This window comes from Miscanthus floridulus, chromosome 2 (genome assembly GCF_019320115.1).
Source record: "Miscanthus floridulus cultivar M001 chromosome 2, ASM1932011v1, whole genome shotgun sequence".
Lineage (NCBI taxonomy): Eukaryota > Viridiplantae > Streptophyta > Magnoliopsida > Poales > Poaceae > Miscanthus > Miscanthus floridulus.
Window position 1 is genome coordinate 4,904,966 of NC_089581.1, and position 24,152 is coordinate 4,929,117.

At 45.2% G+C, this 24,152-nt stretch overlaps 3 protein-coding genes and 1 pseudogene across 4 annotated transcripts; all 4 read right to left on the bottom strand.

Annotated features, from left to right (window-relative positions):
• Positions 1-10,512: 10,512 nt before the first annotated feature.
• Positions 10,513-11,136, bottom strand: LOC136535992 (uncharacterized). The gene has a single exon (XM_066528429.1). The coding sequence runs from the start codon at positions 11,134-11,136 to the stop codon at positions 10,513-10,515; it is 624 nt and encodes a 207-aa protein (XP_066384526.1).
• Positions 11,137-12,059: 923 nt separating this feature from the next.
• LOC136537723 (polyubiquitin-like) lies at positions 12,060-14,931 on the bottom strand (annotated as a pseudogene).
• On the bottom strand, positions 12,924-13,475 carry LOC136535993 (polyubiquitin-like). The gene has a single exon (XM_066528430.1). It carries the CDS (start codon positions 13,473-13,475, stop codon positions 12,924-12,926), a length of 552 nt encoding a protein of 183 aa, XP_066384527.1.
• A 123-nt stretch (positions 14,932-15,054) lies between the features above and the next one.
• Positions 15,055-17,697, bottom strand: LOC136537722 (uncharacterized). 2 transcript variants are annotated; one of them, XM_066529683.1, is made up of 2 exons: positions 17,591-17,697; positions 15,055-16,930 (listed from the first exon to the last, which is right to left on the bottom strand). In XM_066529683.1, exon 2 carries the CDS (start codon positions 16,919-16,921, stop codon positions 15,587-15,589), a length of 1,335 nt encoding a protein of 444 aa, XP_066385780.1. In that variant the 5' UTR covers positions 16,922-16,930; positions 17,591-17,697; the 3' UTR covers positions 15,055-15,586. The 2 variants fall into 2 exon arrangements, with proteins under 2 accessions (XP_066385780.1, XP_066385778.1); XM_066529681.1 differs by lacking the exon at positions 17,591-17,697 and adding an exon at positions 17,217-17,551.
• Positions 17,698-24,152: the final 6,455 nt, after the last annotated feature.

A 24,152-nucleotide genomic window follows, 5' to 3' on the forward strand; every position in this document is an offset into this window, starting at 1 on the left:
GGGCGCTGACGTGGCAGGCGCTGCCGCACCGTAGATCTTGGCGCGGTGAAACCGCGTCTAAGCGATGCGCCCTGGCTCCCTCCCTCCCTCCCTCTGTCTGTCACTGTGTCGAGGCCGGACGCCCACGTCCCGCGCCTGTACCTTTCGCCAGCATCGTCCCTCGCTCCTAGGCGGCCTCCCAGAGGCCACGACGCTGTCGGGCGCCTCTCTTGTCCTCTCTCCCTCCCTGTTGGCCTCTAGGAGGTCGTGCCGCCACCGTTCGCCTCCCTTTGGGCGGACGTGCGCCCCCCTCCCTAGCTGCCTACCTCCCTCCTTTCCCAAGCTTCTTCTTGGCCTCCATCAAGGTATTCATGCTCTTATTTATTGTTTGAACTGTGGATTCAAAGATTACGATTGATAGCTAGAGTTTAGAGGAATAGTAGGATTGGTAGCTAGGGATTGATAATGGAGGATTCCTACTTATGGTTTGGAGAAAAAGATTAGTTAATTTTCTCTATGGGAAGGCTAATTAGTTAGTTACAACTATTAGTTAGAACTATCGGTGCTTAAGTGTAGGTTATATTTTCTTTGTTTTAATGCAAATGGTTCACATTTACATTACTTTAGTACTTTTTTTGTTTTACATTAATTTGTGATGTGTTTGATTGATGCTAAATTACAACCGTTTTATTAGATAGAAGACATGTATCGGGAGCAGTTGTGGCGAAAATAGGGTCGTTCTAGAGAATTATACTCCGACGCGTCTAGCAAATATGCCCCTGTCCATCCTGACCTCCCTGTCCCTAACTGTGATTGTAGTCGTCCGGTCGACGCATTTCAATCGAGACATCGAGACATAGCTGCACGTTGCTTCTACATATGCAGTCGTTTTAATGTAAGTGATTCTTTTTGTACCTTTTTTTCTTTATTTGTGTTACTAGGTTACTAATATTTTATTGGAATCTTGTTGTGTAGGTTCATGAGAGGTGCTTTTTCTTTTAATGGATTGATGATCCGGCCAAGTTTAACCCAAGGTACCTCCTTTTTGATGATTGGTGGAGAGGGAGACATCCACGTGAGCACTTCGAGTGGTGGGTTCCACCTCCCCCTATCCCCCCGCCAATGACGCCTAAGGTGAAGCACTTAGCCGCAGTTAGACGACTCGAGGAACCTCCTCTGTGCGAATACGGAGATCGAACTGTGATAAACCCTAGGAATACGTTGGAGTTTGTATGTCCACACAAGCATGAAGTAAGTGAAAAGTGTATCTGTTGAAATGTTGAGCTATATGTGTTCATGTACTAATGTTATCTTTTTTAGGTGTTTTCAATGGAGAAGTATCGTTTCAAGGAGTGGCTATATGGTCCTAAGAATCAATGGCCAGAAGAGCCGCCAAAGGCAAAGGAAAAGAAAAAAGAAAGACTAATTTTTAAAGCACCTCCTGTCATGTGCGAATGTAGTGTTAAATCTAACTACGATCTAGTCTCTTTAGAGCATAGAATAGGCCGTTATTGTGGCCTTATGGTTGACTATGATGAGGTTGGTTATTGTTGTGAAAAACATGAAATCATTTTTTTCTTTTGCTAAGACTTATGATCTAATTTTTCGTTTGAACAGAGCACTAGAAAATGCAGACGGAAATCTTATGATGGTCAAGCTAAGTTCTTGGATGAACTGAAGGAGACGCAAGTAATTGCACGGAAGAAGGGATATGGACCTAACAACGTTGACCTCTTCGTTAAACAACGGAAGAAGGACATGCGTGAGTTTGCTAGACAGCACAATATTTATAACCCGATCGGTGTTAGGCTTGACAAATAGGGGTTGGAGAGACGGAGGACGTTAGAGGAGAAGAGGGCAAGAATGGAGACAAGGGAAGAGGAAAGAGTACAGATGCAGGTCTTGAACGACCATGCTATTGCATTATGTGCCAGTGAGTTATTGGTAGCCTTGTTATTTTCATTGCCTACTTTTAAATGTAATATAATCGCGTTGCTAACTTGTTGCATTTCATACATAAAGAGATTGGATGCAGCGTGCAAGATTTGAGGAAAAGAAGTTATATGATCACAAAACACGAGCTAGTTGCACCGTTCAGTCTCCGATTGTGTTGTCCGATGAAGGGGACGAGGATGAGGACGACACTGCCAGGTTGAACGATCTCATCACTCTAGCTGAGGCGGGCTTATAGGCGGAGGAGGCTAAGGACGACACTGGTAGACTAAACAAGCTCATCGCTCTAGCAGAGATGGGCTTACAGGCGAAGGAGGATGACGACGCGTTCTTCTCTCAGGCCACAGAGGCCGCTTACTACAGGCAACAGGCAGATCAGGGCAATATAGGTAGCCTAGGCACATGAATGAGGCGGAGGAGGACGCGTTCTTGTCTCAGGCCGCAGATGAAGCGGAGGCCGCTTACTACAGGCGACAGATGGATTAAGGCAATGCAGGTGAGCTTAGCCACAACAACGAGATTGTGGTAGAGAATTGATACTCGGACGACAAGTTGCTTACTCAGTATGTTTCTGACTGAGGATTTTGGATTGCGCCTTTTGGTAGTTCTATGCTTTAGTAATGAACAATGTTGTTATGTACTAGACCTTTCATTGTGTTATCTTGTGTTTCATTTCAAGTATTGATATATTGTACCCATTTAACGAATAATGTATACATTTACCAAACTACGAAGGCCCATGTGAGACAACATTGCAATTGCATGGAATGTCTGTAGCTATGTCCGTGTACGAGTAGGAATTGATGCACATACAGGAGAGATAGCCGCACGAAACTTGTCGAACCCCTTATGCTAAGCATGTAAGGCATGTGGTGGGATCAGTGTGGCCCAGCTTTTGCCGCGCCATCCACCACGACGCGGTGAACTGCCGCGCCATCCTTCACGGCGCGACAACGCCTGACGATGTTTCTAGCATAACCAGCCTCTAAGGATTGAGCATCGAGGTTGTTTGAAGCAATTTGAAGCAAATAAGATTCGTTTGACCAAGACCACAAGTTCACAAATATAATTTCATAAGTTCACAAATAAATCATCAAGAGCTTAAGTTCACAAATTGGTACATAAGACCGAAGTTCTTGACTACATAAGTTCGACATGATAAGCGTCGTTCGACATAAGTTCGACATGAAGTTAATTAAGTCGACCAAGTGCACAAGTTCATGACTTAATTAAGTTTACAAATTGAAGCAAAAGTCTTCAACCACAAGTGCTACAAAGTACATTAATTGGAGTAGTACATGAACTCCAAAATAAGGCTAAGTCATCAACGATGGACGTCTTGCTGACATGATCCTTCAACTAGACTAGCTAATCTAATATTAACACATTTACGAGACTAACTATAATAACTAATTATACTAAATACAATAACTAACTAGACTCATTAACATTACTAACTAAACTAACTAACTTTACTGACTATACTACTTATACTAACTATACTCGGCCTATTCGTTTGAGCTTATTCAGAATTACTTTTCAGTCATAAAACAATGTTTTTCTCTCACAATATTTCAGCATAAGCATCAACATAGGCCAAATTTCAGCATCAGCGAACAGAGGGACTAACTATACTTTACTAACTATACTAACTATACTAACTAATCATTCAAACTAATTTTGCATCTTAACTCTAAGTAACAACAATTTCGATTCAATCAACAAATACACAAGGGGAGTACCTTAGACAACGAGGGGAAGATTGGGGCTTAGCCAAATCCACTAATAGCGACGAGGTGGCCGCCGCCGGCGGGCTTCTTCTAGGAGCAGGAGAGAGAAGGAGAGGGGTGCGGCACACCGCCGCCCCGCCAAGGAAGGGATAGGGGGCGCAGGTGAAGGAGACGATGGGGAGAGAGGTTGGCCAGCAGTGGGGAAGAGGCCGCTGCGCCAACGACGAGCACGGCTCCTGGAACGGCCTAGAGAGGGAGGAATGAGGAGAGAGCGACAGAGGGAGGCGGGTGGTCCCCGGGGGGTGGGGGTGGGGGAGGTGCGAGCGGTAGCCTCGGAGGCGGCGGCGAGCGCATCTCCCCCTCGATCCGTTTCACCGGAGTGAAAGAGAGACAGTGAGGGGAGGGAGGCCGGTTCGTGGTCCTGTATTTGGCTTCGCCGCACCGTGGGCCGTGGCGCGGCACTGCCGCACCAAGATTTGCGGCGCGGCAGCGTCTGCCACATCAGCGGCCAGGGTCTGGAGAAGTGTCACATCATTACCACTGCCGCGCCGCGATGCATGGCGCGTCAGCGTTGTTTGGCTGCGCTGTGGCAATAGGCGCGACCAAAAGTGTTAGATTTTAAAATAAAAAAATCACTGTTAAATTTAAAAATAGTTTTAAAAAATGTTAGAAATAAAAACATTTCTTCGAGTCAAGTTCAAGTCGAGCCGAGGGGTTTCGGTGGGTCGCTGTTGGTCGGGTCGAGGCGTCGAGCAGACAAAACCCTTTTTGAGCTCTCCTTGGCTTTGTAGCCTGTAGGGCCCTGATCGGATGGAAGGAATTGATTCCTCTGAAGAGACGAACACCTAAAAAATCTCTCAAAAAGGAGAAAAACGTATAATAGCGCCAGCAGTACCAACCAAATTGCTGAAAAAAAATATATATAGTAGTACCAATCAAATTACAGATGCCTTAAGCAGGAATGCTCTTAAAGAAGAGATGAACACATATAAAAATCTTTCTAGAAGGAGGAAAACATATCATAGCGCCATGAGTACCAACCAAATTGCTGGGGAAAATCGTATTTTTTTAGATAAAAGGATTTTATTTTCATTACGCAAATGAAAAAGGCGACGGACCCTACATCGGACGATGTATGTATCAATCAAATTACAGATGCTTGCCTTAAATATATTCTTAGTTGCATTAAAGTATAGTATATGATATATATTTTATCTCCTTTGCCACCTTCATGTCAGTTTGCTTGCAACGGGGGCTGTTCGGCTGGTATTAAAGCCGGCTGATAAGCCGGCTAAAACTGGTTTGTTGTGAGAGAAAAGTACTGTATATTCTAGTTGATAAGCCGGCTAAAACTGGTTTATTGTGAGAGAAAAATACTATGGTAAGTTCAGTGAGCAACCTTAAATATGCATCAAGAAGTTGAATGAACTCATGCCTGATTTAACCAACCTGACAACCTGGAAAGGGTACACAGGCATTACGGCCCCGTTCGGCTGGCAGAATTTTAGCTGAAACTGACTGAAAAACACTGTTCTGGTTGAATTGTTGTGAGAGAAAAATACTGTTCCGGCTGAAGAAAAAAAACGAACAAGCCGAATATGGGGTAAGCCGAACGGGCCACATAAACAACCCAAAAAGTCAGAAGCACGGAGAGATTGTATTGGATTAAGCGCAACTCAGACATCAGCATCAGGATTTAACACGATACCAAAAGGGGAAAAAAACTCAGAAGGTTCCAAAGTGAATATTATTACAATATGGTACCAACTTTTTAAAAAAATAAATAAAGAGGCAAAAATTTCTCCATTTTTTTGGTACCATTATTTTAGCCTGACCTCCCTAGCTAACTGTGCGCTCTTTTATAGTAGCAGAACGGAACAGCCATGCAAAAACAAAAAGAAAAAACAAAACAAATTATATCTGGACCAGGACTCGAACACGGCACGACATATGTCTCCTGCAGCCCTGGTCGCCTAAATGTGGAAACTGTCGCTGTTATGTGTCTAAGACCCTCCTATTATATATATGATATATGTATAAGACTTCTCTGACTAGCACTCCTAATCTAAATAGATTTTGACCCCGAATAAACCACGAAGAGTTTCCTGATTTTGATTCTGTTTTGTTTTTCATTTTTTTTTTGTTCATCAAGGACTTTACACTTCTATTTTTTTCATGGCGGAACACGATCCCAATACGTTCAAATTTGCTTTTCTGTCGCTATGTAGAAATTGCAAATTTATTTTTTGCATAGTCCTTATTCTATACAACATGTAGCAGAAACGTTGTTAGTCATCATTATCTAGAATCCTGGCCGGACACGCGTCGTCAGGTACCATATTGCATATTGCCATAATTACGCTGAGCTATATTATATCTTTACATTGATTTGGAGTCCGGACCTCTGATCCATTAATTAAATTGACATGGAGATACCGACTGAGATATGGCCTTGTATAGACCGTGACGATCGTACCTCCATGGCTGCACCTCTACGTACTTATCTCCAGCCTTATTAACATTGCTGATGAATTTTGGCTTTGCACAGCCGTTGTCCTGCGTGTGTGCTCATCGCGCCGATTGCCGACCACGCTTGCCAGAAGCGTCTCCTACGTCTTGTGCAGCCGCTGTCCCACGTGAAAAGGTCACCTGGAGTTTCATCTCGGTCTGTAGATCAGGTGCGCAGTGTGCTGGAGAGATAAGCTGATGGACAAAGAAGAGATAGAGGCCCGTTCGGCTGGCAGAATTTTGGTTGAAACTGGCTGAAAAACACTATTTTTGCTGAATTATTTGAGAGGAAAACACTGTTCCGACTGAAAAAAAAAAGAAACCAAATAAGCTGAATATGTGATAAGCCAAACGAGGCCAGATATGTGTTGGAGAAGGTGGGAAACAGAACACTTATTAGAAGAAAGAGTGGTAAACCAGCTTCTCCTCTCTTCTATTTTGCAGTAAACCGAAACAAATAGAGTTAGATGAGAGTTGCAGTTGTTGAAGAAATAGTTTCATTTAATATTTTTTTATATGCACATCACGAATTGTACTTTAGCTTATTGCAGTTGCTCATGAATGAGAGTCAAAAACACAATTATTCAAGAAGTAAATAAACATTACAAAGCTATGGATTAATCGGTAATGAAAGGACGATAATTTTTATCCCGTTACAACACACAGGAATATTTGCTAGTTTTAAAAAAAGAGCAAGTTGCACTCATAACAATCATAATCGATAGGGTAAACTGTAAACTTCATTGTTTTCCTGTCGCAGAACTTCTGAGTTGGTTTTTGTGAAGCTGCCCCACGGTGAAGTTTGTGGACAAAGTTCGTGGAGCAGTCCCAAACAGCCTTTAGTGTCATGTATATGTTTTGCCATAAGCTTTGCTAATAACTGCAACCTTGTTCTGAAAGTTCTGCAACATCATCTGGACTACCTGAACCTGAACCAACGTACATGTGTGTTGACGTACACATAGAAACTGCCGGGTGGAAGGATGCAAATTTAACCAATTTTGTCATGAGGAACCAACGGAACTATACAGAAGGCTCACATTCATATTCAGTCACATGGGCGCGGCCGCGGTGGTCACATGGCCGCGGTGGTCACATGGGCTCACATTCAAAGGGGCCGTTCGGCTGTGTGAATTTGAGTCGGAATTCACGTTGTTCATTCTCACAAATTCCTCCCAATTCCTCCGAACGGCCAAAAATGCACGGAACTCCAGGTTTTCATGTTTTTTTGTAGCCACGATGACCGTGGGCCACAGCTCCCCGTTTGCTGGTCTCCTTGTCATTTGCCGTGTGGGCGGCAGTCAACCACCTGCGTCGGAGAACCAAAGCAGCAAGAGATGACGAAGTAATCGAAAAGAACTGAGTTGCAGACCAAGACGGAGATTCGGCGGCTGACAAGCTTGGCGCGACTGCAGTCGCGCTCGACACCACTGGCGGAACCAGCGCCCCCCCCCCCCCCCCCCCCCCCCCCCCCCACCCTCACCCACACACACACACACAAAAGCATAGTGATTTTTTAAATACCTATACAAATTTCAATTGCATAGCTAAAAATTTATTATTTCACTCTGTTTTGATGATATGAGTAATATATATATATATATATATATATATATATATATATATATATATATATATATGTATGTATGTATGTATGTATGTAAAAACATTGAAAAGCTATTGAGACGTATATTTGTTATACATATTTATTATGTTTTCGAGGTGTCGGCCTATTTCTGGTTCCGCCACTGCTCGACACTGCTGCCGCGTTTGTAGTCATGTAGATTGCATTGTCCACGTGCCTCATTGTCCACGTGCCTCTGTTTGTGTGTAGCGTTCATTGCCATGTAGATTGCATTGTCCACGTGCCACTTGTTCTATATTGTTTCCTACTTGTATTACTATATGTATAATGTATTGTACATACATTTATAGGTAATAAATAAATAAAAGAATGATTTTTCAGAGAACTCGGCCCAGGCCACGTTTTAAGGAAAACGAGTCTGGACCGGCCCAGGTTGGCCGGCGTCCAAGTTCCAAGCGCTCGGCCCACAAGAACCCACCGCGAGGGACGCTAACGACCAGGTGACCCAATCGCCGCGCGGATCTTCCTAAAAAAAATCGCTGCGCGGATGGCGGGCACAGAAGCCATGTCATGACATCAAAATGTTCTTTATTCTATTAGGCTGTGTTTAGTTGTAGGAATTTAGATTTTAGGGCTACTGTAGCACGTTCGTTTTTATTTGGCAAATAGTGTTCAAACATGGACTAATTAGGCTCAAAACGTTCGTCTCACAATTTCCCACCAAACTGTGCAATTAGTTTTTCTTTTCGTCTACATTTAATGCTCTATGCACGGGCCACAAACATTCGATGTGACAGGTACCGTAGCAACTTTTTGAAAGTTATGGTGGAACTAAACAAGGGCTTAATCTATTTCATGTCTTGCCACTATTTTCCTCCATCTGTGTTGCATCGTTTTCCTTCCAGTATCGAGCAGCAAGGAGTCGTCGACGACAAGGTTCATGATTGAGAGGCAGGATAGCCTATCGATCTCATACGGGCAGAAGTTATTGTCATGTTCGCTTAGCTGATAAGCCATGACTGAAAGTATGGTTGACTGATTTGTTGTGAGAGAAAAATACGGTTCGTTGGCTGAAAAAATACGGTTTATAAGCAAGCGAACAGGACGTATACTTCTTTGTGGCACGCTCATTACCAATCTTCCTCATTGACCCATCGCTCAGGCTGAAAAGAAAGAGGCCTCCTTCACCATCAACCCAAAGCGCTACCGTGCCACTCTTCCCTTGGAACAACTCCAACTTGATCTTGGCTCTGGCCTGCATCTGGACCACCCTTATCGGCAAGGAACTTGCCAGGTTGATTGTTACAAAGAGGACCCAACTGCTGGCGTCACCGCCATGCTTCCACAGTGACATCTCTAGGCCATTCAATAAGAGTAACAGAAGCCCCCCATCTGCAGAACTTGCAAGCAATGGCGTCTTGCTGCCGTTTAGTATGAAGAGGGAGCTCTAGGTATGAAAACGTTGGATGTGTGGCGATATGCAGCGTGTGGCAATGTGAGTGAGGGTCCAGTTAGTCGAGCTGCCGCAGAGAAAGTGGATGCAGGTGACTGCACCACATAGAGGCCAGGCATTTAGCTCAGGAGTTTCTGAAGACCACATCCAATGTTTGACCTTTGAGCAGTAGGATCCAATTAAAAACCTCCTTTGTCTGATGATCCAAATGGCTACCAGCTGGAAGGACTGAGATACGCACTTGCCATGGTCGACATCCTCGGTGACAAGTAAGGTATACATGTCAGGTCATGTAATTCGAATCGAAGGTATGTGGAAGATTTCACCAGTGAGAGGATTGCAGACACATAATTTGTCCGACTGGGCTTGGTCACTGGTGCCTTGGCGGCGGAGGGCCAAGAGGCTGTCTTGCGATGCAATGGGCTGGTATAAGTTGAGATCGCAACCGAGACCCCGAATGAAGGTACAAAGCTTAGCTGGTGTGAGTGCATTGCAACTGACTTTGCTGCCGATGGATTTTGACAATTCAGACATGGGCGCGAAGCTCGGTGCCAAACTACGCCACTTGCCCTTACTATGCTGCAATAACTGTTGAGGAGACTCAGTGCTGTCCTGGTAGAAGAAGCCAACAAGCAGGGACGGAGTAAAACCATGGTCATGGTGGCGCCTCATTAGGCGATCAAGGAAGGTTCTGTCCTTTATGATATTACGCCAAAACTTGCATGTTGAAGCAAGGTGAGCTAGGGAGGCAGGATCACTGATATGAGACAGGATCTTGTCGGTCATTTCTGCCGGAAGCTGCAGCATCGCGCCATTCTCCATGGTCGTTTCCTGCAAAGAAAAGATGGGAGCCAATTTTGTTTAGAACACCACCAAAAGAAGACTGTCTGCATGCAGGCTTATCTTGGGCTCACTTTAGGCCTGCACAGTTTTGCTGCTGCCGGACTTGTGCCCACATGTGCACAGTAGGTTTGATCGTTGATCTATGTTCAGCAATGATCCTAGTGTTCGTTCTGATTCCATAAGCCTAACCTTAGCGATCGTTACCCATAAACATACTTGTACTCGCTACTATGATTAATCAATCTACTAATTCCATGAGCCAATCTCGGTTACAGAAACCTACTCCAGATAAATTCAGAGTTCACACAGCTGATTTCCTTAAGACTGGTGGCTTTAGGCTTATGTATTTTTTTAAGTAATGGCAAGAGCTCTGCCTTTCAATTAAGAAGAATATAATTAGCCTAGTTTATAAGGAAACTAGGCCTGAAAATCTTTTTTTTAAATCTTGACAAATTCATTACTCAAACTGATAAGTCATCAGAAACGATTACAAGAACATCTTCAGTGACAGAGCTTGTGATGAGTTCCTCCCCTTCGATGCAACCATAACCCAGAGCAGCCATAGCATGTGCTGCCCTATTGCCAACTCTACTAAGAAAATTACATTCAAAATGAATAAAATTCACATGAGCTAAAAACTTGAGCTCCTCAACCAGCGCACCTTCAGGCATTGTATCAAAAGTGTCCGACCTCATTGCTTGCTGGACCATCAAAGCATCTGTTTCCAGGATGAGTTTGCCAACACCCAAATTTGCCACTACCTGAACACCCTGCAGACATGATATCAACTCAGCTTGGAAGGCACTAAGAGCATGGTTCAGTTTCCCTCTTCCCGTCAGTACAACATCTCCATCGTGATCTCTGATCAGAAAGCCCCAGCTCCCAGACATATTTTCAGCCTTGAATGAAGCATCACAATTCAGTTTCAACACTCCATCAGGGGGTTTAGACCATTTCACAGCATGAGCTGCTCTCTGGGTACTCTCCGCCACCATCTGAGTCAATTCATAGCAGTAGGCTTTGATTCCTCGGGCAATATCCCCATCACTTCTCCTTCTTCCTTCTTCCTTCTTCCCGGACCACATTTCTATTTGTCCAGAGGCTCCACAAGGTGATGATAGCTGTGATTTTCGTCGCCTCCCGTTCTTGCAAAATGATGGTCATCGTATCGCGGGTTGTTGTCTGTGCAGCCAGCTTCTGACGAAGCCCTTCCAGCAGGAGCATGTTCCAGACTTGCTTGGCCAAGTAGGCCTGAAAATCTTATATAGGCACAAATTAAAACATAGAAAAAACCCACAACACCAGAACATCATAGCCCTTGGTTAAGAGGGAGCATAGGCATAGTGTTGAAGTCTATTGTCTTGTTAGGAAAGGTCACAACTTGTTGGTCTCTTTAGTTATACAAGAATAATTTAGTTTTTGAAAAGAAATATTACTCTCCTTTGCAGTTTAAGGTTACGTACTCATTTATCAAGTAACTTCATATGTAGACTATTCTTCAGAAGCAGGGATTCATTGGATTTGGCTGTGGAGACTTCGCAACACTTGGAGCAGATGGCCAAAAGTATATTCTCGGATTTTGTTGTGGAGACTTCGCAACACCTGACGCGAATGACCAAAGGCATATTCTTCCAAAAACATAAGAGACATTCTAGTATTTGGAGTGAGTATCACTAGATTGTGTTGTGTATGTCTTTTTTTTAAAAAAAAAAAGTCTGTATTCTTTCTTATCAAGCAGATGCCGTAAGAACCTTTTCAAGACTCCGTATAACCATGATGTATTATTACACTTGAAAATTAATAAAATCTTTCTTTTACAAAAAAAAAGAAGTGCTAGAGTCCAGATGCACCACGTACGGCAGTAGCATATGAGCAACTAGATTAGGGACAAGAATCATGACCTGCTGCATATATAACACGAAGCAAACCAAGCTGGAATATTGTATTAATCACTGTATGTAACACTTACAATTAAGTATAACACACGACTACACAGGAGAGTGCTTCTTATCAAATACTCTGGACTATTTTTACTACCACACATGTTGCAGAACTTGATTAAAGAGAAGGGCAGCGATTTGGCGTCAATCTCATTGACCGCCACGAAGGCGTAGTAGTAGATGCAGCGTGGAATCTTTTGAGATGCCGCAGTCCGCAAGGGTGTGATCGTCGGCCAGCTGCCTCCCTGCATAGATGAGACGCTGCTCTCCAGGGGGAATGTGCTGCCTTGATATCAGCAATGGTATCTGAGCTCTCGAACTCAAAAGTGATGGTGTTGCCCCTAACATCCTTGACGAACACTTGCATGCTACCCCATGACCGTAGTTTGAGCTGGATAGTGCTTCCATCCTTTATGTTATAATCGGAGAAAGTACGGTTGTCCTCCAGCCGTTTCCGGAAAATCATGAGACGCTGCTGATCTTGAATCTTTGCCTTGTTCACACTGATCGTGTCAAATGTGTCCACATTGAGAGGGATCGAGATCTTGACGGCAAGAGTTTTCACAAAAATATGCATCCCTGTGCCCAAGTGATCTTCAAGTTCGATTTCTGATTCGTTCCTAACGTGGTAATCAGCCAACGTAAATCTGTCATCCGTCAGCTGCTTCCCATGATAGGTGAGGAGCTGACTGTTAGAGGGAGTCCCGATTCTATCTTGAATCTTTGCCTTGACGTCCTTAATGCTATCTGAGCTCGCGACCACAAGGCAGATTCTCTCGCTACCGTGCACCATCTTGATGAAGATCGGCATCGGCGTGCCGCCCTGGAAGTGGAGATCAAGGTGCAGAGTTGATTGGTTCTCGGTGTTGTAATCGGCTAAACTAGGAGAGTCCTCCATGAGCTGGTCATCAAGGATGAGTTGGATCTGCTGCTTAATTTTTGCGTTGACATTGCGAACAGTTTCTGATGGGGCGACCTTGAGGTTCAGCTAGCGTCTTGCCGCCGCTGGGGTTCTTCACGATAAGTTGCACCTGCATCCGTGCCAGACAGATGGTTGATTCCCTGCCAATGTTGTAATAAGCCAAAGAGCATCCGTCCTTCAGCTGCTTGCCATCAAACGTGAGGCATTGCTGGTCCAATGGAATGTCATCCATATAATAGATCATAGCCTTGACAGTGCCGATGGTATCTGTGTTCTGGACATCAAGGGTGATGGTTCTTCTTCTGCCTGTCATCATCTTGATGAAGATTGACATTCGCATCCCTCCGCGGTTGAGATCTAGGATGAGGCTGCATCCACTGTGGATTTCGTAATGGTCCAAAGTATGCCTGTCGTCCAGCCACTTCCCATCATAGAGGAGGCGGTGCCGATCCTGAATCTTTGCTTTCACCACGTTGATGGTGTCTGAACCCAGAACCTCGAGACGGATGGTCTCCCCGATGAGGGTGCTGACGAAGATCCACATCTGTTGAGGGGCCTGCATCCAGTGAACAAGTGCATGGATTTCAATTCAAAGGGTAACTCCTTCACTAGCAAAGCTTTTTTTAGAAAGACGCAAAAACTTTGCCGCAAATTTTATTAGACGATAAAAAAGAAAAAAAAACTGTACAAAAGTAATTACAGGCAGAGAAAACCTCGCACCACTCCGACTTGAAACAACTCCGACTGAAAAAAAAACTAAGAAAAGAAAACCCCGGCAAAACAGGAAAGACAGCTCGGACAACACACTCCCAGCAACTAGCAAAGTTGCAAGCAGATATGGTAATCAACACGTCAGCAAAACTCCATGGTAGGATCACAAAATAAATTAGAAATATAGCATATCATGAACGCTGCTAGATGTACCTCGAAGGCGTATCGAGAATTTTAGCTTAGGGTATGCCGACCCAAGATTCTAACTTTGGTGTGTATTCATTCAACAAACAAAAGACCAAAAGCGCAAGGCATCAACAATCAACAATTAACAACAGAAGCGCAATGCATGAAAGACCAAAGAGGAGACACAGTACATCAATTAGCAACTTAGTTTCATGGCTGTACTGCTATACGCCAGTTTACTGCTGTGGGTCACAATTTTCAACAATTATGTCGGTAACTATTTTTTTTAGAGAAATAGTCTGTACTCCTTCCGTCCACATAAGAATGCAATTCTCACATTTCGAGGAGTCAAGCAATTCAAACTTTGACTAAAATTATATGAAAAAGTACTAACACTTGTGAGATAAAATAAGTACCATTAGATTAGTTATAGAATATACTTTCGTAATAAATTTATTTGGAGACATAATTGTTAATACTACTTATTATAAACCTAGTCAAACTTAAACTAATTTGACTGGCACGGTTTCATAATTGCATTCTTTCATAGACAGATGTAGTAAGTATTACCGAAGAGTTCAGACACAGTTCCATATTATGAGTGACATATGGCGCCAACGAAGATATTGTAGCTCTAAGGCCTCAAACTGTGCTGTGGATTGATGTTTGCCACCCATGAAGAGAATAAGAGTGGGAGTGAGAGACAAGGGAAAAAAGTATGGGTGTAAGAAATTTACCATCCATATTAAAACGGTTAACATATATAAAGTTTTAGAATTCCTCATGCCAATGACAAAATTATAGCAACCTAGCTATAAAAGGAAGACAAATTTATAACAGCCTAGCTACAAAAGAAGAGTTAACAATACGACTCTGACTGAGGTACTCAATTGCACCGATGTAAAAATAAGAAATCTACCCTTGTATTGGAGCAAACATTCTCTAATCAGTGGACTCTTACCTGGAACTGGGAACGTAATTCAGAAGCCACCATTGACATGCCACTGATAACAGGCCACATTTAACCAAGGCTTGACATCATTAACCAGGATGCAGAGTCAAGAGTTAACCAAGCACAACGACGATGCAGCACAGAACTTACCTCGGTACATGCAATCAGCCAATCACAGTCGCAGTGCTGTGAAAGAATCTAATGATACCGAGAGTACCACAAGATTTAAGTTTCAAACAGTTGGTGCTAACAACAATCGTAACAAACAACTGCAAACGTAATTCCCTGGACAGGTAAAACGGATTTCATCATTACTTAATTGCAACAAAATTACAGAAGTCACCACCTGTTCTAATTTAAAAGGACGTACCCAGTGCAGAGAGCTCCCGCTCTGTGCGGAGTCTGGGGAAGGGTGTCAGTGGCAAGCCTAACCCTCGCCTGTGCAATGCGAGGAGACCGCGACTCGAACCCGGAACCTTCCAGTCACAGGCGGTAAGACTCTACCGCTTGCACCAGGCCCGCCCTTCACCAGCTATCAACTTTAACCGCCTTTTATTTTACAAAAGCTTCGAGCTGACATATAGGTATAATACTAAAAGGAATAGCACAAAACTAAGCCCACTACTAGAACAAAGTGACCACGGCCGCCAATACCCGCAAATACACCAACCGTTGCAGCGATCTCTTTTTCACACATCATATGGTAACCCCATCTTGTCCTCCAATCAGTAGACTCTTGTCTTGGAACTAGAAATGTAATGCAGAAGCCATCATTGACATGCCACTGACAGACCATATGTAACTCATACCTTGACATTATATGGTCATCTGCTTTTCGGAATATTGTTTGCCAACAAAGACCTCCATCTGCATTGAGCTTTTTCCCTTTCTGTGTCAAGCGACAGTGAGCCATCGCTGATGAGGTTTGTGACTGCAAGACAGGATAGCCAATCAATCTCATATGGGCAGAACCGGTACTTCTTTGTGACATGCTCGTTGTCAATCTTCCTCATTGACCGATCGCCAAGGCTGAACGTGAAGAGACCTTCCCCCTCGATCCATAGCACCACCACACCACTCTTCCCTCGGAAAATCTCTAATCTGATCTTTGCGCTGGCATGCATCTTACGCACCCACATCGGCAAGGAACTTGTCATATTGACCGTCTCAGAACGAACCCAATTGCCAGTACCAGTACCTTTATGCTTCCACACCGACATGTGAAGACCTTTCATGAGCAGCAACAGAAGCCCCCCATCCACAGAATTTGCCAGCAACGGTGTCTTGTTGCGCTTTGCTTCAGATGGGAGCTCCAGGTATAACAGCTCTTCCCCATCGACATGTAGCGTCACAACATGACTGGGCGCCAAGCTTTTCCAGCACCCGCAGATCCAATGGATGGCACCATGGGAAGCAGCAGTTGGGGATGATGACGCTAGGAACAGGCCAGCCATTAGATCAGGGAAGCCTGCAGGCCTCCACCATGATCTACTCTTTGAACAGTAGTACACATAGATAAACTTCTTTCCTATGTTCCAAATGGCGACCAGTCGGAAGGATTGGGCCATCCGCCCATCGAGGTTGATATCATCAGTGACAAGCAAAGCATAGTGGTGTGGTGGCTTGTATGGAAGGCCAGGAAGATGAAACCCTTTACCGGTGAGAGGATTGCATACGCATACCACATCTGGCTTGGGATCACCTTCGGCGTCTTTCGAGTGATGGCAGAGGACCAGGAAGCTGTCTTGGGATGCAACAGGCTCATAAAAATTGAGGCTTGAATTAATACCCTGAATGAAGTTGCCAAGGGACAGTGGACTGGTTGGATTGTAACCCTCTTTGCAGCCAGCAAATGGTAACAATTCAGATGTGGGCATGAAGCTCGGTGCCAAACAGCGATTTTTGTCCCTGTGATGCTGCCACAAGTGGTCGGGAGCCTCCGCGCTGTCCTGGTAGAAGAAGCCAAGGAGGAGGGACGAGGTGAAACCATGGTCGAGGTGCCGTGTCATGAGGCCATCAAGAAAGGCAGTCTCTTTTATGATTGAGCGCCATAACTTGGAGGATGAAGCAACACGCGCTAGTGAGACTGGATCGGATATGTATTCTGGGATCTTGTAGATGATGTCTAGTGGAAGATGTGGTTCCTCTTCTTCCTCCATTACCACTTCCTGCAAATAAAAAAAAATGCAGTACTACGTCAAGTCCCAAAAAAAATGGTTCCACCAATGCAATCTAATGCTAGGTCCCAAATCCCAATAGAGACACACTGCAATGAAACTGTACATCTGTATGCAACCCGAATAAGAAGATAAATCCCAATAGAGACACACTGTAATGAAACTGTACATATGTATGCACCCCGAATAATCCTATACAACAATTCAATATAACCTAAACAATCCTATACAATCTTACAGCATCTGTAGGAGCCAGGAATTCACGGTAATGTTGTACCTGAAACATTGTCATGGTGCTCAACCATGTTCCCCATGATTCAAGAAATTTAGCAATAAATAACATACCCCACACTGTTCTCCAGGGGTTAGAGCTAATTTCTCCGCACAATCCCTTACTGATCTGTCCTAGATCAAAACACCAGAAAACGACGATTCCTTAACGGCCCTCAACCCCAAGCGCCAAACCAATCAAGGTAACCAAAACCTTCTAGCGCACCAGCAGCACACCACCTAATCCGGCGAACCAGCCGGTCTCTGGAACTAGGTCTGGGACAGGAACCAGAGCGGCCTAATCTACAAGACCGAACCCATCGATACTACGATAACTAGGTATAAGTAGAGCGTGCAAATTGAGGGGGCAGAAAGACAGACCTTAGAAGATCGAGTCCTCGCCGCAGTAGGGAGGGCGTGGGCGCGTGGCCGTCGCTCCACCGGCCGCGCGAGGGGAGGAAAGGTGTGCGAAGCGGGGGAGACTGGAGTCTGAACTGAAGAAAGTCGATGCAGGACAGGTGTCGGATGGCCATTCGGTTCTCGGGCCCTCTAAAGCTGGCCCTCTCTTCGTGGGCCGCATGCCCGAATCAAAGTTTTTGAGTCTCTCACACTTGCTACGAGGATTCGGCCCACGTACACCTCGCGCTCGGTGGGTGACGTGCTATGGGTCTCGTGTGGGGCATATTTACATTTCCTCCCTTTCCTTCATATAATAATAATATATTTCTTCACCCTACTTCTCAAATGATAGTATGTTTACCCTTCTGGTAGATCATTTATTCTTTTGTAAAAAAAATATAATTAATTTATCTGGAAACCCTCCAGCATGCTATTGAATTAGTTTTGTTTGTCTCGAGAGTGATCCGTTCTAAATTACGATTCAATTTGATTTATCTTGAGTCAAACTTCTCTAAGTATAACTAAGATTTTAGAAAAAATATATTCACATGTACAAGTTCAGATAAATAAATCATCAAGACATGTTTTTTTAGAATTCAAGGGAGCTAATTTGTTGTAATAGATGTGTCGGTGTTTCGGACCGGGGGTCCTCAACCGACTAGTGAATTTGAACTGCGTGTCCCTAATCCCGGATGGTGATGCAAAGAGACACAAGGTTTATACTGGTTTAGGCAATCGATGCCCTACGTCCAGTCTGAGAGATCGATCTCGTATTCCTTGCACCGAAGTGCTTGTAATAGGGGGTTACAAGCTAGGTGAGAGAGGGAACTAATCCCAGGTCTCGGCGAGGTGTCGTGTGGGCTGCTTGAGACGTTGCTCTCAGGCGGCCAGGATGTGTATGTGTGTGTGTGTTACAAGGTGTTCTTCCCCGTGAGTCCCCTTTCTAAGTGGCCTAAGTCCTCTTCTTTTATAGTTGAAGGGAGGACAATGACAGTACATGTGCTAACTATACGGCGTCATGCCAACAGGGGCGGTGTGTCCGAGCCCTGTGGCATGTTCCTGTGGCGGCGTGGTCGTCGGAGTGGTCCGTCCTTGGAGCACTAGGGCGGCGTGCTAGTCCCATCCAATCCTGTGCGTCGTGGGAGCCCCGGGACTACCTCGGAGTGGGTGCGGTGTGAATCGTGCAAGCCGCTGTGGACGGACTGTGCGCGAGACCGAGGCTTGGTCGGTGCCGAGGCTGCACTGCAGTGGGGGGTCTTAGCGGACACGAGCCCTGAGATAGCCGAGACCTTGGTGCACAGTGCCGAGGCCCCGAGAGGGCGGCTGATCTGGTGCGCTGGCTTGGAGGCGGTGATGACCCGGGCCAAGATGTCCGTGCGATGTTTTCGAGGCGGGGATCGCGGGGCATGGTGTAGAGTGGGCGCTGATCGTGGGCACAGCGTCAGAACACAGTGGCCGGTAATCCCCGCCGTGCCCTGTCCCAGCCGGTATGGCGCTGATGCGACCTCAGGTCCCGTCGGCCATTCCGCGGTGTCGAGCCATCGTCCGGCTGAGATCGCGGGAGTGGTTGACGTATTAATGGGACATGACGTGCTGTCAGGAGGGTCGGTCGAGGCGGGGGGCGACGGGCTATGGACGAACCAGCCTCGAGCGATACGGAGAACGAGGCCTCGCGCGAGACGGAGATCGGACTCCTTGCCGAGGCCTCGCGCGAGGCGGAGATTGCACTCCCTGCCGAGGCCTTCCGAATAAGGCCTCGCGCGAGGCGGAGATAGCGTCAGGACGCCGAGACCTCCTGTCTGAGCCTCGAGGCGGGGCGGAGAGCCTGGTAGGCTCGGGCGTAGCCGGTGAGGAGCCTACGGCTTAGCTTCCAGCTCTGCTTTTTGATGAGATTCAAGTGACCCTTTTGATATTTGCTCGGGGTACCCGGTTCTTCGGTACCCGACAAGATGCTATCGTATTTTTCTACAAATTTAGTCAATTTTGATGAGTTTGACTTGGAATGAATGAAACTAAAATGGACTGTGATTTGAGATGGAGAGCAGCAGTGGCGGAGCCTGAAGTAAAATAAGGAGGGGGGGGGCATTTGTCAATTGAATCTATATGTACATAAGTAGTGAACAAAATTAATAAAAGTACTTATAATTAAGCCACAATATACAAAATACATTTGACAACACAATAGCTGAGCATAAAAAATTCTATAAAAAAGTAACATAAGATATCGATCGACAACCCCACTATATATTACTCAATTAGCAATTCTAATACATTGAAAAGTTAGGAAGGAAAAAAGATAGAAAATTTAACAAGACTCAAAACGGCGCATAGCAATAGAAGCAAATAAAACAGGCTAATGGAGTAACGGCTGAGCCGAGCGGGTGGGACCATTGCTACATAATTTTTTTTAGATGGAGGAAATGCTACACGATTTCTATGCATGCCTGATCCTGACCGCTGGCTTACAATGCACGCAGACTTCGCAGCTCATGAACAGAAGCCTCAGCAAATCTCGGAGGCAAGGGGGGCCATGCCCACTGTGGCCACCGCGTAGCTCCGCCAGTGGAGAGCAGCACGTGTCGGAAGTTTTTTTTTTTTTTTTTTTGCTTTGCTTGTGATTTGGAGCCAAGCATTTCCCTTTTTTTCCTTCTGAGAACCTGGTAGTGTGACGTGAAAGCTGAAAAGAATGGTCACATGCAACTTGACCGCCGCCTGTCCACAAAGCTGAGAGAAGTGAAGTGAGAACTCGGGCGTGCGGTGCAGTCAGGAATCGATCGACCTCTCACTCTTCAGGGTCGCCGATCCGTCATAGGCCCACGTAGGCACGAGCCGAATTAGAGTAGCAGCGTGCGCTTGCAGGTTGCACCGAGGACGGCCTGGCCCATGAATAGTCACCATCTCTTACCCTACTAGCTACTGGACTATGCCTGCGAGTCTACCTCTATTCCTACCTTTCCCAAACACACACTGCACCAAAAATATCCTCTCCTTGTGCCATCCATATCAAAATGAAATATTTTATAGGTTTATTGGTCAAAGTCAAACAGTTTTTTTTACCAAAGTTATATAAAAAATATGATATTCATGTTACCAACTATATTTAGTTGGTGTCATAAATATTAATAGTTTGCTCTATAAACTCTTATGATAATTTAACTTAGATGACTAAACCTATAAGGTATTTTTTTTTTGACAAAGAGAGTAGCAAAAAAAAAACGTACGTAGTGGACAGGCCAAATTAACTAAGACTTTGTTTGGTTCACTGGAAGAGGATTTGGAAAGTAATCTTATAATAAAATGAGAACCACTTTGTAGATATTGATTTCAATTCATAGGATCCAAACTGCCTCAAGAATTTTTGACTCGTCGGTGAAGAGGAGAATGAAACGTAACTGAGGCAAACATGACAACCAGTACAACTGTATGAGAAGCGTCACCACATATTGCCTTTGTCCTAAAAAGAGAGCAATTATTGCCTTTGTCCTAAAAAGGGAGCAATTATAGTTCTCCCATTACCACGTATTGCCTTTGTCCTAAAAAGAGAGCAATTATTGCCTTTGTCCTAAAAAGGGAGCAATTATAGTTCTCCCATCAGTCGGAGCATCTAAAGTCTGGGAAAATCTTAAAAGAATTATCAATAATTATAATCGAAAAATAGGTATATACTACTAAAATATATTCAATGAAAAAAATCTGCTGATATAAATATTTATAAATTTTTTATATGAAGTTAGTCGAATTCAAGATCTTTCGACTCAATACTATGCTAGAATGCATTATTTCGATGAGAAGGTTATTGTAAATGCAAAACAACTAATATAGTCCACGTAAATAAAATCACAACAAATTAGTTATGTTTTAGTAGAAAGTTCAATTTGTGTACACGAGACACACACAAAAGAGTCTCCTAATTATAAGTGGGACACTGTTAAAAACTTTCTTGTCCACGGGAGACTCATGCCCTACAGGCACAAGATAAGATAAAATACAAAAATATCGATTTCCCACTCTAAAGTTCCCACAGGACGTACGATTCCCCACTTCGACGCAGACACAGGGCACAGGGCCACTAGTCCGCTACAGCATCAAGCATCCCCAGGAAGTAAACGGGCACCCCTCATGTCCCAGCAACAGAAAAGATGAGCCATGCCCATCCATCCATATACAAATACAACTGCTGCAATGCCTATGCATGCAAGGACGACGACGAGACGACGAGTGAGCAGTGGCCACAGGTACCCACATACATCCCTCTGTTCTATCTGGTTGGAATGGATCCCACTCCTACGTACGTACGCCAGTTGGGTTCTCTTCTTCTTCTTCTTCTTCTTCTTCTTCTTCTTCTTCTTCTCCTTTCCTTTGTATAAAGCCAATGCGCAACTATGCAAGGCGCCCCATGTCGCCGCACCTGCGATCCTAACGCCTCCACCAAACGAAACGCCCGTCTCCCTTGATCTCCCATAGTCATAGGCCTCATAGTCATAGAGTCCCGTTGGCATGATTTTTTTTCTATTTTTTATGTGCAAAAAACTGATTTCTGTAAAAGTATTGTATATTTTTTATAAAAATTCCACGTTTTAAAGGAGTCTCAACTGATGCCAAGCTACTTGAAAGAAAGTATATATCCTGCTTATATTGAAAACAATTGTAAAATTACTGTATTACTGGCTTATATTACCAGAGCGGCATAGTCTATCTATCCACGCTCCCTAGTCCGTCCTGTCCTCTAGCTCTCGTCGCCGGGCAAAAATGGCGACGCATGCACCCCCTCCTTTTCGATGTCACACGCACGCCGGTCGGCTCGCTATGCATGTATCCTGTGCTGCCATGCCAAGCATGGATCGGTCATGCTAGCAGCACTGATGCTCCAATAATATACTGTTGGCGGCACATGCATGTAAAACGTGGTCTTTGTACATATGGAAGGACGCTACTATGCTAGCATGTATATACGGCCTCCGTACCAAAATAATTGTTGTTTTCGTTTTTCGAGAAATAACTTTGACTAAATATATATTTAAAAAATATTAATATTTATGTTACATAATTAGTATCATGAGAAATATCTTTGAATCTAGTTTTGTAACAAGTTTATTTAGAAATTGAAATTGTCGGTGTTTTTGACCACCGACGAGTAAATTTGTATTTACGCATCTGTCTCGGATGGGTGCTCGGAGGACACAAGGGTTTATACTGGTTCGGGCGGAACGTCCCTACGTCCAGTTAGCTGCTGATCGTGTTACCGACACTTGGTTTGCAGTAGGGGTTACAAACAGGCGAGAGAGGAAGAGGATCCCAGGTCTCTAGTGGAAGGAGTGAACGGGTGCTGAGAGCTCGCTTACCGCTCAGCCGTATGCTCGTGTCGTGCTCTTGTGTTTCGATTTCGTGCGGATCTCGATCTCCCCTTCATGGGACGCCTTGCTTCCCCTTTTATAGGCTAAGGGAAAGCGTGGGTTACAGCAGAGGAAGAGAGGAACGAGACAGGTCCCGTTCGCTGGTCTAAAACTTGGCTGAAACTGGCTGAAAACACTATTCTGGCTGAATTGTTGTGAGAGAAAAAACTGTTCCGGCTAAAAAAAAGCCGAACAAGCCGAATATGGGGTAAGCCGAACAGGGCCAGAGAGAGAAAAAGGCTTTCAGGGTCATCGGGTCCTTCTTCTCCTTCATGCGGGTCCCGTCGATCCTGTAGATGTCAACAAGAACGGCTCCACGTCGTAGCCCTGTTCGCCACTAGCGCCATGCGCAGGCATCATCTGCCGGTCATAGTGTTCCACTCTGTCCCGGCGGACGTCGTGGTGAACTGACGCGCCTTTCAACGTCCGTACGAGGGTTAGGCAGAACAGCACCGACACGTCCGACACTGTTCTTGATGTGAATACCCATGTATGGCCCGTCATGGCAACGGGTTACATCGAGGCGTGATAGCCTCTTCTATGGTGTCAGAGTTTTGACCCAGGGCCATACGCTTGGACCTAAAGTGGTTGATGGCGGTATGGGTCGCCGTCGGATGAGACGAAAACCGTGCCCTTATGGTCGAGCGAGATGGAGCCCGCACCCAAGGGGTCGGGCGAGACGAAGCCCACGGCCTTGGGCGAGACGGAAACCACGGCCTTGGGGTCGAACGAGACGGAGCTCGCACCCAAGGGGTCGGACAAGACAAAGCCCGCGGCCTTGAGCGAGACAGAAACTACGGCCTTAGGGTCGGGCAAGACGGAGCCCGCACCCAAGGGTCGGGCAAGACGGAGCCCACGGCCTCAAGGTCAGGCGAGACGAAGCCCGCGACCTCGAAGTCGAGCGAGACGGAGCTCGTGGCCTTAGGGTCGGGCGAAAAGGAGCCCGCAACCGAGGGGTTGGGTGAGACGGAGCCCACGGCCTTGAGGTCGGGTGGGACCTTTTTAATACATCTTGCTCCATCCGGGGAAGTCAGTGTGGACGCTAACTTCCTTGCTTTGGGTATTCCTAATATCGATACCCGACAATAGCCCCCGAGCCTACGGAGGAGTAGAATACTTATTTGGAGGCTTTTCTAGAGAGGACTCTGAGG